Source organism: Clytia hemisphaerica, unplaced genomic scaffold, assembly GCF_902728285.1.
Source record: "Clytia hemisphaerica strain Z4C2 unplaced genomic scaffold, Clytia hemisphaerica genome assembly, whole genome shotgun sequence".
Taxonomy (NCBI): domain Eukaryota; kingdom Metazoa; phylum Cnidaria; class Hydrozoa; order Leptothecata; family Clytiidae; genus Clytia; species Clytia hemisphaerica.
The window spans coordinates 39,460-57,080 of NW_027103272.1; the positions used below are offsets into that span (position 1 = coordinate 39,460).

Below are 17,621 nucleotides of genomic sequence, written 5' to 3' on the forward strand. Positions count from 1 at the left end.
TCACCCTGGGTTTACAATGCCTTCCTTAATTCTGAGTGCCTGTCACCCTGGGTTTACACTGCCTACCTTAATTCTGAGTGCCTGTTACCCTGGGTTTACAATGTCTTCCTTAATTCTGAGTGCTTGTCACCTGGGTTCAAAATCAGCCTTCCCTTGTCCTAAGAGCACATCACCCTGTTTTAAAAAATGTTTGCCATTTGGCTTTCCACTTTCACACATAGACTGAAATTGAGCCCAGTGTTTTAGCACGTTACAGAGTTCTATCCAGTACTGTCAATAAAAGTTAGTTTTACTTAATTTAAATTGCTATTACTGTCTGAATACCATAAATTTCATTGATATTATAAATATTGGTTATCACTAACTGGAAATAGAATCTTCTGAATTCGGGGGACAATTTCTTTCTTACCATGAAGGATATTTGAAACAAGGATCATGTGACAATAATAATTGATTTTGCGTTTTTAGGTGTCAACCATTATATGCATAACGTTTATAAGAATATACAGCCACAGTTTTTAGTCCTTTAACAATGGCTCTATCGTTTAAGAACAATAGAATGCTAAACATAATGCCAGCCTGATATAGGGGTAAACACTTTGCTTATTGAAAAAAAATGTTTATAAAGTTAGTTCAGCAAAACACTGTTTAGAATGAAATTTTCATTGATCAATAAAATCCTTCAGAAAACGAAAGAATTTAGCCAGAAAGGGGCAATAGAATAGTTCCTTTAGGCAGCTTTTACAATTTTCTGGAACCATTAATAACTGATAACTTTTTTTTGCATTTAATGGAAAACTTCAATCATTCATTAATGCAATGTAATTCCCCAGACATTTTCCAGAGCTTATCTTTTCACATTTAAAGTTGACGTAATGTCTTTGGAAATTATAATTATGATGACATAATGCATAATCAACAGAGAAAAAAAACTGATTATGTCATTTAAAAAAAACGTAATTAATTTCATTGGAAAATTGATATAATAACATGAGGAAAGTCTGATATGATTTATTTCTTACATTTGATTTCTAGAGATGGAAGGGAGAACTAGGAAAAAGTTTTTGTCTGATTTTTATTTTATTGTCCCTTATCATTATTCTCTTTTTTTTAAATGATAATTGCTGAACTCATTTTTAATAAAGAATTTTCAGTGATTTAAAGAATTCTTATTATGTTATCCAAAATGTTTATAGCATACATCCTTTATGAAAAGAATCGGTTTCTTTCATACTACCCCCGCAAATATTTTTCATGTCTTTCTTATTCTTCATTCTTTTTCCTTTTTTTTCATCTTCACTTTTTTTCTCAATTTCTCTGATTTTTTTTCCTTGTATGTGTAAACTGGTAGATTTCTAACATTGTTTTTAAGAAAAGGAACATATTTCATCTTTCTTATGTTTTCGTCTATATTTTTATATCTTTTTTCTTTTTTCTTCATTTTATGAGGATTCAAGATTTATTTTCCCCTTTTTTCATAATATTTTTTTATTGTTTTATTTTATGCACAATATTTTGTTCTTCTTTTTTATTTCTATATAGCAATTAGTAATCATTAAGAATTTCAATGTAATTTATAATTTTTGATATCCTATCAGATCCTGTTACTAGTTTTTTTATTTTGAAATGGAATTTTTGAGCTGGTTTTTTTATCTCATTAAGTTCACTCACTGTTTTCCTTAATTTCTTAAAACCAAACTTTTCTTCTCCCTTTTTAGTTTACTTTTTGATAGCGTTGAATCCACTAGAGTCAGGGAGTGGATCAAATTGTGAAATCTTTTTTCTTTATTCTTATTTCTGACAACGGAAAAACAAAATAATGTTTCTTTAGTCCAGTATTTTAAGTGATTTTAGAGAGCTGGTTTTAATATAGTCTAGACACAGTTTTAATGTTTTGAATCTCAATCAAAAAAGTAAATGACATCAAAATGAGGCTAAACCTTCGTTTTATTATCTGACATGTCAAACTTTTCGACAATCAGAATTTCTTTCCCTCTTGGAAAAGAACAGCCGTTAATGACAGTATTGTGTTTATCAGAACTATACTACTCCAACTTGTCAATAAAAAAGTTGTAAGAAAATGGAATATTACATCATCGTTTAGTACTCTATTGTCTGTAAGAAACAAATGGACTATGTACTTTCTCTATATGTTTTTTTGCTGAGGATCTGTGAAATTGTTTTTATTACTTGTCATTCTACATTTCAACATCAATAAATAGAGAGTAGTTCTCTCTCTCTCTCCACAGTGTCCACTGTTTATCCACTTATCAATCTATCTGTATATTGTGTTTCATTTCAGGAAAATAAAAATATACATATACGATTTTTTACGGATTATTCATAATAACGTTTTGTTAAAGTTTTGGTTAGTGGCTTTTTTTGTATATCTTGGAATCATGAAAAAAGACAAGGAGAGCAAAAAGGTATGATGTAATTCTCATTTTCACCCTAAAGGTATAACAACCCACATTACCATCTCTCAGTGTTCCCAGCTTCTTTTATCATTTTGGTTTTTTAAATACATAGATTATTATTATAGCCACTTTTAGTATGGTTTGACATTGACAAAAGGGAACGGCTTATTTTTATCAATCTTTCTTTTATTAACTCTCTCTCATTCAATAGGTAGCGATTATAAACGAATCACTTTAAAAAAAAAAGTTCAGGGTTTTCTCTGTGCTTAAAAACTGACATTCAAAATTGTTGTCATTCTTGGAGAGTTTTTTTGCTTATTATGTCAAGTCTTATGATATATGCTGGTACATGAAGCTTGAAAATTCTTTCAAATCATTGTTGGGAGACTGTCAGAACTTAGACAAGCCTTGATCTTGCTTTGATTTTGAGTTTTGGTAATTGGTTTTGAAAATTTGAGAGATTGGAAATTGGAAAACCTCTCTTTTCTAAAGATGGTTAGTATATAGGAAATAAGTGCTTAGAAATAAGAATGAATGAGTCTTTCGTGATTCTAAAACATACTGCAGATGTGCCTTCTTATCTTTTTCTAATGCATGTAGTTGTCGCAAATATTAATCAAATATTCCTGAAAGCCTTTACAGTAAACACTGGGTCCAAATGAAATTTATCTTCAAAAAAGTCAAGACTCTATGGCTAGGTCCCTGAGCCTCTGTTTATTCAATGAACGAGAGGTAATTCCATTTTCCTGCTTTTTTCATCACCAGAGTAAGGCCAACGGAGAATTGGTTTTAGATGAGATAACAGGCGACAAAACAGATCTTCGATTACTCAAAGAACAGGGCATCACTTATCCAAAATCCGAAAGAAAATGTCTACCTTCTGCTAGAGATAAATATCATTTTAGTTTAATTTCGTAAGTAAGGTTTTTTACTCATTTTGAGAAATCGTGGAAGATTTTTTTAACACCACCTTGAGGCTTCTTGATACGAATATCGTTATATATACTGATCATTCAAAAACTACATTTAAAAGTTATGGCTGGAATTTGATATAATATACTCTGAATAACGAATGATAGGATACTAATTTGAATATTCGAGTGTGAGATTCTGAACAGTTTTTGGCAATTATCATTTTGAGATCTGTTAAATTTTTTCTTCTTTTTTTTGCCAGATTCTTACGTACAACAATAGGCAAGGATTTAACAAAAGTTCCGATGCCTGTATTTTTCAATGAACCTTTATCATTTTTACAGGTAATTATTGAATCATTTTCTCATTTTCTCTCCCTTTTTGCAGTTTTCCTACAATTTTTAGCCTATGCATACGCTTTTTATTGGCAATCATTCCATGCCTATTTTGCATTGCCAATCACTTTTAATTGAAATTACTTCATATTAAAGTAAAACATGCTTATATTTGTTAAAAAACTTTGATCACGAGGTATTGTTATAAATTTAGAAAAATCATCATTTGGCTTGACAATATTCCTTTTATTTCTGTGTTGCTGATTATGCACAAAAATTCCTAGTATTCATCAACTTTGTTTTTACAGAGATTAACTGAAGATTTAGAATATGCAAATTTACTGAATAAAGCTGCAGGTACTTTGTTGTTTTGCCTGTATAATCCTACTATATTTATTTGCTTTATTAAGACTTTACGTTTTGGGATTGGATTCCAAATACATAAGGGCTTAAATACTTTAGAGATATTATCTTTGCTTACGTGATTCTTGTGGAGAACTGTAACTTCAAATCACCTTATCTGGAGACATGATTAAGCTGCCTTAAGTGTGCAGAAGTGATAGATGATTCTGATCATTTTCGGCCTCGAGATATTTTTAGATTCGTTTTACGTGATTCAGTCGCTAATATTAGAAAATTTCAAGTTTTGAATGAAAATAAGCTTTTCTAGATTCAATATTTTTCCTCTCAATAGTTATCGTTCCATTTTCATTTCGTAATAACTTGATAAAAAGGAAACTAAATGATATTTTCCCCTTGATTTATTCTATTTAAAGTCATTTTCGGTGTTAATGACCTAGTTCAATCTCATCCTGATATGGGCCGTTTGAAATTATCAAAATGAATAATTGATTTGTCCCTTTTCTTTATATCCGAGGTTTAAATTACAGGGGATCGATCCCGGGCCCTTCAAGTCCAAATTCTAAATATTTATCATAAAGTAAATTGAGCCTTACGGAAATAGTGTTATAAATTAGCCTAAAGTTTGATTCGGATATGCAAGTTAACCGATAATAACAAGGATTTAGTGCTTGATTTAAATTCTTCTTTTTCGTTCTTTTACAGACTGTGAATGTCCTGTAGAAAGATTAGTTTACGTTTCCGCATTCGCAAGCTCAAATTACGCAAATGTACCTGGAAGGTGAATATCATAACTTTTTTTATTTATTCTCTCTTTAGAGTTGGTACCACAAAAAATAGTTACAAAATACTAGTTAAAACCAACTTGACATTACAGTAAATAATAACTTAGGAAAACTAAAACTATTAACAAATTTGTTCTTGAAACTTGAAGCCATTGAAGCCTTTTTTAAGCGCCGTTTTTAAACTACGACTAAGAGAGATGCAGTATTTAGACATTAAAACTACCATATATTGGTAATGGAGTAAAACCCTTTGATTGTTTACTTTTATAGATTTTGGAAACCTTTCAATCCTCTACTTGGTGAAACGTTCGAATATCACAATCAAGAACATGGTTACTCGGTCATAGCAGAACAGGTACACATTCATAATTGTTTAGACTCATACACACCCCTGTCTCACAGTTCAAATCCCTACAGTGGGGATGAAAATTTCGATCTAAATTCCGGTGGGGATTGATATTCTACCGTTGTCAGGTCAAAAAGTAATGTGGGGAAGGTTTCGAAGTACAGTTTTCCCATTGAGCTTTTAAATAGGAATGAAATTATACAATTTTTTCCAACCGGGGACGAATTTTGGCCAAATTTTCCAGTGGGGGTGGGAGTTCCACAAGGTCACTCATTGTGATATTTGTCTGTGGAATTCATTGAACTTTCTTTTCTAAAAGATGTCGTTGTAATGCTCGAAATGTATGATAATTGACCCCGATTGAATGCAAGGGAGATGTTCGATTGACAAAGATGACGTCAATTTTTTTTAGTGTGAATATGATTCTTTTTGGATTGGTTCTAAAGTTGTTTTTTTCGGGACTGAGACTTGCTTTTGATGGAAACAGGATGAATAGTGTTAAAAATAAACGAAAAGTTCTTATTGAAATAAAACCCATAATGATTGATTATATTATTTGTGGTTTGCAACTATCAAGTCTCTTCCAAAAGTTGGCAACTTTTCATCTACGATATTAATTTTTATCTCTTAGTCCTTGAAAAACGAAGTTTAATATGGTTGTGGAAAAGGTCAGAGTCCTGAAACATGAGATTTTCATCCTAATCAGCCTTCATTGAGAGATTTTCACACTTCCACATTAAGTATTATCAGAGTGAATTACAAATCGAAATGAGAAAAAAAAAACGTCTAAAGCTTGCAAAAGTGGCGTGATTTTCGATGGTACGATGCATATGCACAATGTGCTTATAACAAAAATATATCCATTTGAGTATTCCTTCCTGTTTGTGATGTCATCCACAGTACTTGCCCTCTTTCATCTCTTAATGACCTCTTGATTGGCACTTTTCTTGTAAGAACTTTGTATGTTTTTGAAGGCTGACAAAAATTGTATGTTCTGACCTCTCACTTATGGTTATTGCCGTGGTTAGGGTTTACTTGGAGCCTTGGAGCTCATCATAAGAGATATTTCAATGTTCTAACCTCTCATTTATGATTATTGCTGCAGTCTGGGGTCGACTTTGAGGCCTGGAACTAGCCATAAGGGATATATTTCAATCTTAAAGAATCTTTTTTGATTTTCATAATTTCTTATCTTAAACATAGGAATATTCTTTTCTTAAAAATCACTTAAGTAATCCAATTTCTTACTATTGTTTACAATGGGTTTTTTTAAATGGACATGTCTTTTCTTTTGTTTAATTTCGTGTTTATGTTGTTTGTTGGCAGGCTTTTGTCAACAGACATGACAAGTACAAAGTCCGAGATCATAATATTTACGTAAGAGTTATCACGAGCCTCTGTCGCTCTGAGCCGCTAGATGCATCATTATCAACTGATAAATAGGCCCTTGACATGAAAGCATTTCTGAAAAAACAATTGACCTACAATACAGCGTTTTCAAGTTTTCAATTTATACTTTGGAACACTTTTATTGAAAATTTGGGTTGAAAACAATAGTAAAAAAAGCTCATGTTATTACGTGTTGCATAAAAACTGTCAATCATTTTACGAGCTGTCATTCTCATTGAGTTAAAAAAGTCCTTATTTTTCGTGAGTACCCATGAGTTCCAAGTTTTTTTTGCACGAAGCTCGTAGTGTAGACCTTTGAACCTTAAAGGTTTGTCTCTTTAATAGAATAATAGAGGTTCGTATAAGTGAGAGTCCACTCTTTCAAAAGTCCAATCCAACTTTGAATTCGTACAGTTTTTTACGTATATTAAAAACATTTTCTTCACTAGAAATACTTTCATGACGAATAGGAAAGTTTTTTGTTCCTTTTTTCGAATTTCGAATAACATAATTTCTGCCAAATACTTTATTGTGTTTCAAAAACACCTTTTCACAAGCTCCTTCGTGTCTTTGCAAGCCGACAGCAAATGATTGACACACATCAATACTTTTTGTCTCTTAGTAATAGCAAAATGTCAGCTGACTCGTATCATACTATTGTAAAATTCTAAGAGGTCGATCATATAATGCAAATTCAATTCTAGTTCTAATTTCGGTATGATAACAGATCCTTCAAAATATACACGTTTTTTTTTATTAGAACCTAATTTATAAGAACATTGAGGCTGAAATTCGTCGAAAAATTAAGAATATCGTAAGAACATGCCCAGCCTCAGTTTGGGAAAAAATGACAAGAAACTACAATTTTTTCCTCTTTTCAAGCAGTTTTAACTGAACTTAGGGATGGATTTTCTAAAATCGAGAGTCAAATATTGTCCGAATTTTACCAATTTTAAGTGCTCTTTATTTTGCATGATATTGTCGATTTAAAGGAGTCTGAAAAATTAAGAACGCATTTAAGAACATTTTAGGCTGAAAATTGCTAAAAACATAAGCACATCCAGGCTCAGCCAAATTTTGGGTGTTCTAATAAAAAAAAACGTCTACTTTTTGCATTCTTGCAAAAAACTTTAAACTTATTTACGATATCACTCAAAGCTCTAAATAAAAGGTTTCAAAGCTATAACCGCTAACTGGCCATTGTAAATCTACTTATAATTTACAAAATGTTTCAAAATAATTTTTTTCTCTCTCAGTTTCACTTCCTTGTTCAAGATTATGAAGAACGCTTGTCAATTTCTTTGAAAGACCAGCGTTTCCATTTGTTTTAACAAATGCCTCTTTTTCCTTCCTTTCCTACTTACTCGAAAAGAAACCAAAAATATCTTTAATTTCGCCGGTTGCTTCCTTTCCAGTTACATAATGGATGCGTCATTTGGAGAAAAGAAATTCAATCGATATTAGAAATTTACCCTCGAATACATTTGAAACAAATGTAACCTGATTTGCCACCATTGTGCGCTTTTTTCGAAATTGGCGACAGTTTTGTCTTTTGTGTTCTTTTTCTGGATTTAGCAGACTTTCTGACACTTGCCAAGTTAAAAAGTCCATAGCGCGTGTATATCAAAAGTTATGGAAGGGTGGTGGAAAGCACCCCCTCCCTATTTATAATAAGAGCTTGATAATAATAGGACTAATTTTAGGTTGAATTTTGATTTAACCCAAGAACACCGTTAGGATATTTTAGAAAGATTTATCCCCAGGGAGGGCACTCATTTTGAAAAGGACCACATACGTCCGGCCCAAAAATTGACTTTCAAAATCGGACCTTCACAGTGCAAAAATAAGCTACCAAATTTGACACCCTTACAGTGCAGAAACCGACAAAAAGTACACCCTTACAGTGCATCATTCTCTTCCCAAAAATTTAAGATACAATAGAAATGGGAAAACACCATTCTTATGAAAAATCAACATTCTTACAAGAAAAAACGTGTAAAAATCAAGCCTCCAACATATTTTCCCAATCTCGTTCCCAGGTCTCCCACCATCCACCAATCAGTGCAATACACGTGGAAAGTGACAAATGGATCTTTTGGCAAGAATACAAATTGGATACGCGTTTTCGTGGTGTGGTAAGGTTTCTAGCATCTTTTGTTGCAGGGCTATTGACACACTTCATTTATATTATTCATTCTGATAACTTTAGTTTTTTAAAGGTTTTGTTTTTAAATAAGAGTGATATCGTTAGCTTACTCGTCAACTTTGATTCACAAGCTTTTTCACATTGAATTGGCACGAATGTGGAGCAAGATTGGTCAGAAAGAGGAAAAGAAAAAAACTTTTTTTTGCTTATATAAGCATAATATAACAATAGGGAGACACTGTCCTGATATGAAATATGTGTCTGATATGAAACGGGAAAGCTTATGTAAAAACAAAACCTTTAATCCGCTCATTCTTCAGGCAAAAGATTTTCTCGCGAAAATATCTGCTCGGGAAAATTTAACTTAATTGTATTTATATATGGTCCAACTCTATTTTCAGTACGTCAAGGTATGTCCGACCGGTGATGTCCATTTGAAGTTCAAATCTAACGATTGTCATTATTCGTGGAAAAAACCTAATACAAGTATTCACAATATCGTGTTTGGTACTCTATGGGTAGATCATGTAAGTTGTGCGATATTGTTTCGTTTTTAAGGAGCCCAGGTCCCTTTATCCTTGAAAATTATCAAATACAGTCAATTCTCTCTTTAATTCGAATCTCTTTGATTAAAATGTCACTGTAATTCGAACTAAAATATTGGTTCTCACATTTGGAAAGTCGGAAATGTTTTCTGTAATTCGATGAAAATCCTTGGTCCCTTGAAGATCGAATTAGAGAGAGAGTCAACTGTATTCTCTATGACTACTAATCAGCTACTCTAGCCAAGAAATTTACTACGTAGTTTGTGTATTAATTTCCCATGCTTCTTCTCTCTGGAAGTCTATTTTTTATTTTATTGCTCCAATAGGCTTTGACTTGATTTAAAAAACATATCTTTTATTTTTGTAGGAAGGTTCCCATGGTATTCCGCCTTGGAAGCCCACATTTTATTTTATTGCTTTAAGAGGCTTTGACTTGATTTAAAATACATGTCTTTTATTTTTGTAGGAAGGTTCTGTGGAAATAGAAAGTCATCAAACGAAAGAATCAGCTGTCGTTCATTTCCGTAATTATAAGAAAGTTTCCAAAGATTACCTCAAATTGACTGGTAAGATGCGCTTTTGACTTCTTTACTTTGGTCATTCATCACTTCTTTATGAAGTTTATTTTCAGCTTTACATTTGTTCTATTGCGATTTAACGGCTTTCGGGGTCCCCTTTTATCGGAGGAGGGAAGGGTTATTGTTAAAGATGTTAAAGAGTTCACTTTTCAGGGTTTTTTTTGGTCGGAAGAACAAAATATTGACCTACGCGTGTCTCGAATTAAAGATCCTAAACTAGCTAAAAGTCTTACTTATTAAGTCTTAAAAATGATACTGTATTATTAAATCGTAAATTCCATTGAATCAATTTTATTAAAGGTTATTTAGTTTACAAGGTTGATACCTACATTAATTTTTCGTTTTCAGATTTCTTCACTGCTGAGATACACTATAGTTTTCTTTTGTGTTTTTTTTTGTAGGTTCAGTAACAGACAAGAGTGGCGATGTTGTTTACCACTTGGAAGGCGGTTGGATGGAAGGCCTCAAAGCGAAACCATGTGAAGGTATACAGTAGTTTTAAACCTGTACAGTATTGACCAATCATTTTTATCACTTGTAATTGATTGCTTTCAACCAAACGTAAAGTTTCTAGCATCTAATAGTGTTTTTGTCTCGATTCTTTAGTACATAGGTATTAAAATTAGTTATCTTTATCTTTTTCAAAAATATTTCGTAATATTAAAAGATGATTAAAAATATTTTCCTTTGAAGAAAATCTTTTCATTGTCAATTATTTTCGCATTCAATTAAAAACCGTATTACTTCGAATGAACGCCCCGGGCGTTTATTAATTAATTTTTTGGATTTTTATAGGGACGTTTATTCGCGAAGTAATACGGTACCCATAATATTTTTTCAATTCCATAAAGTAGTAAAATTTTCAACAATTAATAATAATAATAATAAAATTTTACAATCTAATCCCTATATAAGGATGGATTGGCTGTAGGGCTACCAAAGACACTGGACAATTATTGTCTGTGTTGTTGGGAACCCTAGAGCAATCTCACACCCTCTCATTTAATGATCTATTACAAAATACATCAATTGAAACATCTTTATCAGAAACAACTTGGTCTAACAGTGTCTTGGAAGGTCGACCACGTTTACGATTTGTGTCATCGTTAAACATTAATTGTTTCAACGACCGTTCGTTAGGCATTCTTATTACATGTGCCACATAGCTCGCTTGTTGACTTTTGATAAAGTCAGTGACGTCACGAGTTCCACAAAGTGCATGCAAATTCTCATTCGTGATGACTAGTCGATAGTCATTGTTTTCTCTGTCAATTTGTTTAAACCCATTGCATATCATTCTTCTCAAGAATGTTCTGTATGTGATGTCTAGTCTGTTTAGTTGATTCGTAGTTAGACACCAATTTTGACAGGCGTAGGTAAGACGGCTACGCACAAAACAGTTCAGAAATGAAATGCGTGTTCTCAAGTTGATATGGAAATTTTGCAAGAGGTTTGATAGTTCTGCAAATTTTTGACAAGCGAGTTGGATTCGTTGATTTATTTCACTGTCTCCTGTACTAGGCTCGCAGCAATTAATGTAAGCTCCAAGGTATCGAAATATGGAGACATTTTTGAGGTCGACACCTCTCAGGGTTGCAATCGATGTTGGAATTTCGTCAACATTCAGTATCATTGTTTCTGTTTTGGAGTTATTTATTGCAAGTCCAAACAGGTGAAGATTTCGTCTAAGAGTTGGATGCTTTTTTGAAGACCTTCAAGTGATAGAAGGTACAGCACTAAATCATCGGCATATCCTGACCATGGAATTTCTGACGTCCCCCAAGATCGTTGGTTCCTGTCTCTCATTTCAGCCCTTTGTTTTCGAGAAATGGCTCTCGTGTTCAAACGATATTTATGGTTGAAGAATTTAATTTCTTCAATCTGTCGACTATTTTCAAGAAAAACCCTCATTACGAAATCAATGTACAAGTTGAAAAGGTTAGGGCTTTCTGGTCCTCCTTGACGAACACCGCTTGTTGTTTCAAACGTTGCTTCCTCAAAAGTTAAAGAAGTGTTTTCATACAGTTTCTCAAGGATGTCAATCAGGAGTGAGCTTTGATCATCTTTGAAACGAAGTTTAATTGAATCAAACATCCATTTGCGCGGGATGTGATCGAAAGCTGCCGAGAGGTCGACAAACACAAGGTAGAGTGGCTGTAGTTTTCGATTGGAGATCTGTTGTATACGTTTGATGTTGTAAATCCCATCTGTTGTTCCCCGGTTCTGTCTGAATCCGTTTTGCTCGTCTGTCAATTGTGCCTCGTACCAAGGCTGGAGTCTACTCAAAATAATGTTCACGATCAATTTACATATAGTTGAACCTATGCTCAAGCCTCTATACTTTGAGGGGTCTTTCTTTGACCCTTTTCCTTTCCACAATGTTTTCAATCGGGAATTTCCCCAGGCAGTAGGAATGTCGAAGTTTTCCCATACGTTTGTAGTCATTTGATGAATAGCATCGAGAAGGATTGGACATTCACATTTCTTTAATAATTCTGAATCAATGTCATTGTTTGCTTTCTTGTTTCTAAGTTTATGTAAGTGTTCACTAATTTCATCAATAGTGGGAGGTTCATTGTTAATAGTGATCGTCGATGAAATTTTACGAAGTGATTCAACAAAATCTGGTACGTTATCAAGTTCATTGGGTCTCATGTTATCATTATTTGGATTGAAATGGAGTTTGAAATGTTTTAACAGTTTTTCAGGAGGACATGAAGAGTTGCTACTCGAGGTATTTAAAGTCGTAGTTTGTCTTTTAGCAGTGGTGAATAATTTGTCAAGTTCTCTTGTTGCAGCAAGTACGTCAAGTTTCTCAGCTTCGGCCTTGAAGTGTTCATTTCTGAGTTGCCTGGATCGTTTTCGAATTTGTTTACGAAGTTTTTGCAAATCTTTTGGATTAGCATTCTTTTTGAAGAGTTCATCTTTTTTACAATAAAGTTCTCTTAATTTTTCATCATTTTGCCATGGTTGGTGAAGTTTTTGTTCAACAGTTTCAGGTAATGTCTCTGAAGCAGCAGTTTCGATATTTTTAATAATCAAATCGTTAATATCATTGTTTTCAAGATTGTTTATCTGAATGTTATCCCAGGAATTAGAGAATTTCGAAATCAGGTTTTCACACATATCGTCGTTTTCTAGTAGTTTATAGTTGAGCTTTTTGCGAATAGTCTTTGGTTTCCTTTTTCTCGCACGAGATGATTTGTTTCCTGGGGTGTTCATATTCGAAATAACCAATCGATGATCGCTGTCGAAATCAAACGAATTATACACTCTACAGTTTGTAGTGTACTGGCGTAACCAAGAGCAACTAAGTATAAAATCGTAAACTTTCTTTGTTGTACCATCTGGGGAATGCCATGTGATTCGCCGGCAGCGTTTATGGTTGAACCATGTGTTTAATGCTGATAAATTCTGAGTTCTTATCAAATTGTGAAACCGTTCACCATTATCATTCACAGTCAAGTTATCAATGACACTATTTTCCCTGAGGGAAGAATTATACCATGAAGCTGAGGTTGTAGCATTAAAGTCGCCAAGACAAATAACTTTGAATTTTGGTGGTGTATTCAAGAATTGTTTATGAAGAGTTCTGTAAAATAAGTCTTTTGAACTGTCACTACTTTCCTCCGTAGGTGCATAGCAAGTTATAACTTTGAGTAGACATCCGTAAACCTTGGCTTGAAACACAATGATCCGAGCGTTAACGTATTCAACTTGAACGAGTTCAACATTAGGGTCTATTTTGATGATAAATCCAACTCCATGTTGTCTTTTAAGAGAGTGACCAGACCAATGAATTTCGTATTTGGTATTGTCGCATTTGATAGTTGCAGATCCTTGATTTAAACGTCTAACCTCTTGAAGCGCACATATTTCGAGATTCGCTTTGTGGACCTCCTTCACGACACGTTCGAGTTTTTGGTCGTCTTTGCAAGTTCGTACATTGATTGTTCCAATCTTCCATTTGTAAAATGTCTGTTTCATGAGAAGGGTGTTTGATGTTCAACCGTATATTTAAGGGCGTGACCGGTCAGTTCCTCGTCCCGAGACAAATAAAAGTAATCACATCATCATCGCGTCAGTGTTGTTGTTCTTCTTGGGCGTGGTGGACCTCTCTTAGTTGTGTAGGATTACCACCACACCCTTTTTGTTAGTTAGTGAATCTATAAGAACAACTTATTCACTAATTCTTAATGGAGTGAATTTTTTTATCTGTAAAATAAATTTTATTTTGAAAAAATTTAGTATTTTGAGGAAAACGGTCCTGACAAAGCATTTGTCTCAGGATTGGTATGCAGAAAACCCTTTTAGTAATCTGAATTTTAGGAAGTGACCCTCTCCACTAATTGAATACACCTCCTGTTACCCTGTTTTTAAAAGTTTTAATTTCTTTGAAATTTCAGGAACGAATCGACGTGAAATCGACATGTGGATAGCCACTCCTAAACCAGACGATACTGCAAAGTAAGTATGGACAGTGCCTTAAAGTTGGCCCTTCGTGCATCTTTGCCTAAATTAGCCATAGGTTCGAAAGATTGCAAAATGCTATTGACTTGAAATCGTAAAAGGAATATTTCTATACTACATGAAAATTAGTACGTGAGAAAAAAACATCTAATAGTTCCATGTTTATTATTCTTTCAGGTATTTTGGTTTAACAGAATTCGCAATGCATCTCAACGAAATGAATGAAGGTTGAACGATAATTTCATTTCTTTTACTACCATCTCCTACCTTTGAAATTTAAGATTTTTTTCAAATGGGGTGGGATCGAGTGGTAGCACGCTCGTCTCTCGACCTGAAGGTTGTAGGTTCAACCTTGAATCGAGGTCACCTCTGGAATTGCCAATAGCCCTATGTCATGGAAAGTTAGGTCTGACTTTCAGACGAATTTTTAACGTTAAATGGTTGAAAAACGAATCCTGAAATTGCCTGTAACTGATCTAAGAATAATTGGTTAAAATCGTTACAAAACCTACGACGAGAATTCTTCCCATTATAATTAAATGAATTTTCTTTAAAATTTATTTTCTAATTAGGAAGTTTATTTTGTAGATATCAACTGTCCTACAGATTCGAGGCTGCGTCCTGATCAACGTTTGCTCGAGGAAGGAAATGTAAGTTTATTCAAATTCATTTTCCAAACATCTCATAATCTAATTGAGCCCTTTCCCCTCCCTTGGGGTTGCTAGGCTGTCCATCAAATTCGTCATCCTTTTAGAGAACGCAGTGGAGGGGGAGAGGGGGTTTAACAAAGGCGTACGTCTAACCAATGACGTCATTTCTATTGTTCTCTTCGTTCTCTTCGTACACGGGGAGGGGAAGGGGTGTCAAATATTTGGAAAATGTTTGCGTAGGTACTATATGGATGCATAGACTGTAATTTTTGTCTTTAGTGTTTTAAGAGGAAGAAGGAGAGATGTAATTCTTTTGATATTCATCGTCTAATAGACCTTTTCATAAATTACGTCACGAACATCACTTGCCTCGTTTTGAAATTATTGCCATGGTGATTAACTCCCAGTGGATTTTATTAGAACTACTTTCTGTTCGTAAAAAAAATCATTTAATGTCTCAAGGGACACAATCACTATGGTAATTGTTTGAATACGAGTCAAGTGATGCTCGTGACGTAATTTATGAAAAGGTCTATTATCGCGCTTTTTAATGAAGCATTCTAGATTTGGACCGTAAATACGGTGATGTTGAGGCTCATTAACGAATTTAGCCTCGCCGTTTTGATTTTCATTTATCTTATTGATCTTTAACTTTTTCACAGATCGATGAAGCAGGAGCACAAAAATATAGACTGGAAGAAAAACAAAGGGCCGCTCGTAAGAAACGAGAAAATCAACGCCAGTCTTGGACGCCAAGGTAATTTTGTGTTTGGGTTTGTTTAAGGGAGGGGGGGTTATTGACAAGAAATCTTTATTGGTATGATAAAGAAAGTAGATGACAGCACATTGGCGAAAAAATGTCGAAAAAATAAATATTTTCATTAAATTTTATTTGGAGAAATATGACGACATTTATGAAATATCTTTGAAACATGAATAGAAAACATTTATACTATCGAGAAAAGGTAATTGACGAAAAGTAATTTTTACAAAAAAATATTTGACGAAAAATCTTTGATTAAACGAATTTTACAAAAAAATATTTGACGAAAAAAATTGAAGATAATTTGACGAAAAAAATATGACGTGACAAAAAACATATGACGAAAATGATTTTTACAGAGAAATATTTGACGACAAAATTGATGATAAGGGGATTTTGAGCAAAAATTTGACGAAAAATGTTTCGAGAAAAAGTATGAAATATTGACGAAAAAAAAGAAATAATTGAGGAAAGGAATTTCGAGAAAAACGGTATTTGACGAAAAAACTTGATGAAAATAATTTAACGAAAGAGTTTTGAGCGAAGATTTGACGAACATTATGTCGAAAAAATGTTGACGAAAAATATTTGGCGAAATTGCTCTCGGTATATCATCTTTTCTGTATATTTTCAGGTGGTTCCGACTAGTCACTGATCCGGACACAGGCTCATCGTCCCATGTTTATAATGGCGGCTATTGGAAAGCCAAGGTCGAAAAAGACTTCAGCGCATGCCCAGACATCTATTGATTGGAAACAAAGACAGAATAATGTACAGCATGCTTCAACTCGTGCCTCTAGCTTCCTGTCCAATTTAGTGACGGGTTTATTTCAGAGGCTAGCTGGCTAGTTTCATGGATCGTTTCTTGATAGAAACTATATTAAAGAACCCTTCACACTGGAAAAGAATCCTTTTTTAAATTAATTGTATATGCGTGTGGTGTAAATGGGGAATTACGAGCGCTTTATTGAAAGTTTTTATAAAATTCATATCTACGAAATTTCTACTTTAAATGAGTTTGACCTTTGCCTATTTACGCAAATTTTCCTTTTAAAATTGGCGTTTAATTCATGTTCAAACGGTTTTTGTTTTTGTGCATCAATTTCTCAAGTTTACAGGTCTGGTTTTTTAGACTTATACATATACATGCTCAAACTTGCTCCAGTGGACGGGCTGGTCCCTATTTATCCCAGGATAGAAAACCTTTGATCTGTCCCTGCTCATAATGAATGGGCTTATGAAAGAGAATTCTAATATAGAAAAAAAATATATGGAAAATATACAATCATATTAATAGAAAATTATATTTTGATACTATATATCAATATTAGGGATTGAAATTAATTTGTATTTTTTGTTTGTTCGTGTTTCGTTTTAGGAATCAGTTCTTTGAAAAAGAATGATGTCAACTACAAAATATTTAAACGGAGTTTTGATTTTAACCCAAAAACCCTTACCTTAGCTAGCTCAGGTACATTAAAATGCACATCGACACCATAAATCCCAAAGGGCTAGAGAGGAAACTTCACATCCTCGATCTTTTAAACTCAATGGTTACCGTAGTGCAGTGGTAGAGCATCTGGCCACGGTTCGCAAGGTATGGTTTCAACCCCTAGCCGGGTCATACCAAAGATTCCCAAAATGGTACTTGATGCCTCTCTGCTTGATGCTCAGTAATTAAGAGAAGGATCAAGGGTAAGTGGAGCAATCCAGGGGAAAAGAGTGGCACCCTCCCCTACCTTCGGGTAGATAGCTATCGAAAGAGCAAGCCTTTAGGTCACCTCCGACTACGGTCGCAGACTTACTCTACAATTCAAACTAATTCTGAGTCCGAGTTACATTATGTAGATTGAGCCTTGCTTTTTGGTCATTGTAGAATTTAATGTTGTCAAATTTCATGAACAGTATATGCCTGAGTTTTTTTA

The 17,621-nt window shown here is 33.7% G+C and overlaps 1 protein-coding gene across 2 annotated transcripts; it reads left to right on the forward strand.

The window, feature by feature from the left end:
- The first annotated feature begins 2,276 nt into the window (after positions 1–2,276).
- LOC136801801 (oxysterol-binding protein 1-like) lies at positions 2,277–17,115 on the forward strand. Of its 2 annotated transcripts, none has more exons than XM_067058476.1 (15): positions 2,277–2,426; positions 3,183–3,331; positions 3,592–3,673; positions 3,973–4,021; positions 4,730–4,805; positions 5,080–5,164; positions 8,584–8,679; positions 9,092–9,217; positions 9,702–9,801; positions 10,215–10,298; positions 14,220–14,280; positions 14,461–14,510; positions 14,872–14,933; positions 15,596–15,690; positions 16,331–17,115. In XM_067058476.1, exons 1-15 carry the CDS (start codon positions 2,400–2,402, stop codon positions 16,443–16,445), a joined length of 1,257 nt encoding a protein of 418 aa, XP_066914577.1. In that variant the 5' UTR covers positions 2,277–2,399; the 3' UTR covers positions 16,446–17,115. The 2 variants fall into 2 exon arrangements, with proteins under 2 accessions (XP_066914577.1, XP_066914571.1); XM_067058470.1 differs by lacking the exon at positions 2,277–2,426 and adding an exon at positions 2,830–2,912.
- The last annotated feature ends 506 nt before the right edge of the window (positions 17,116–17,621 follow it).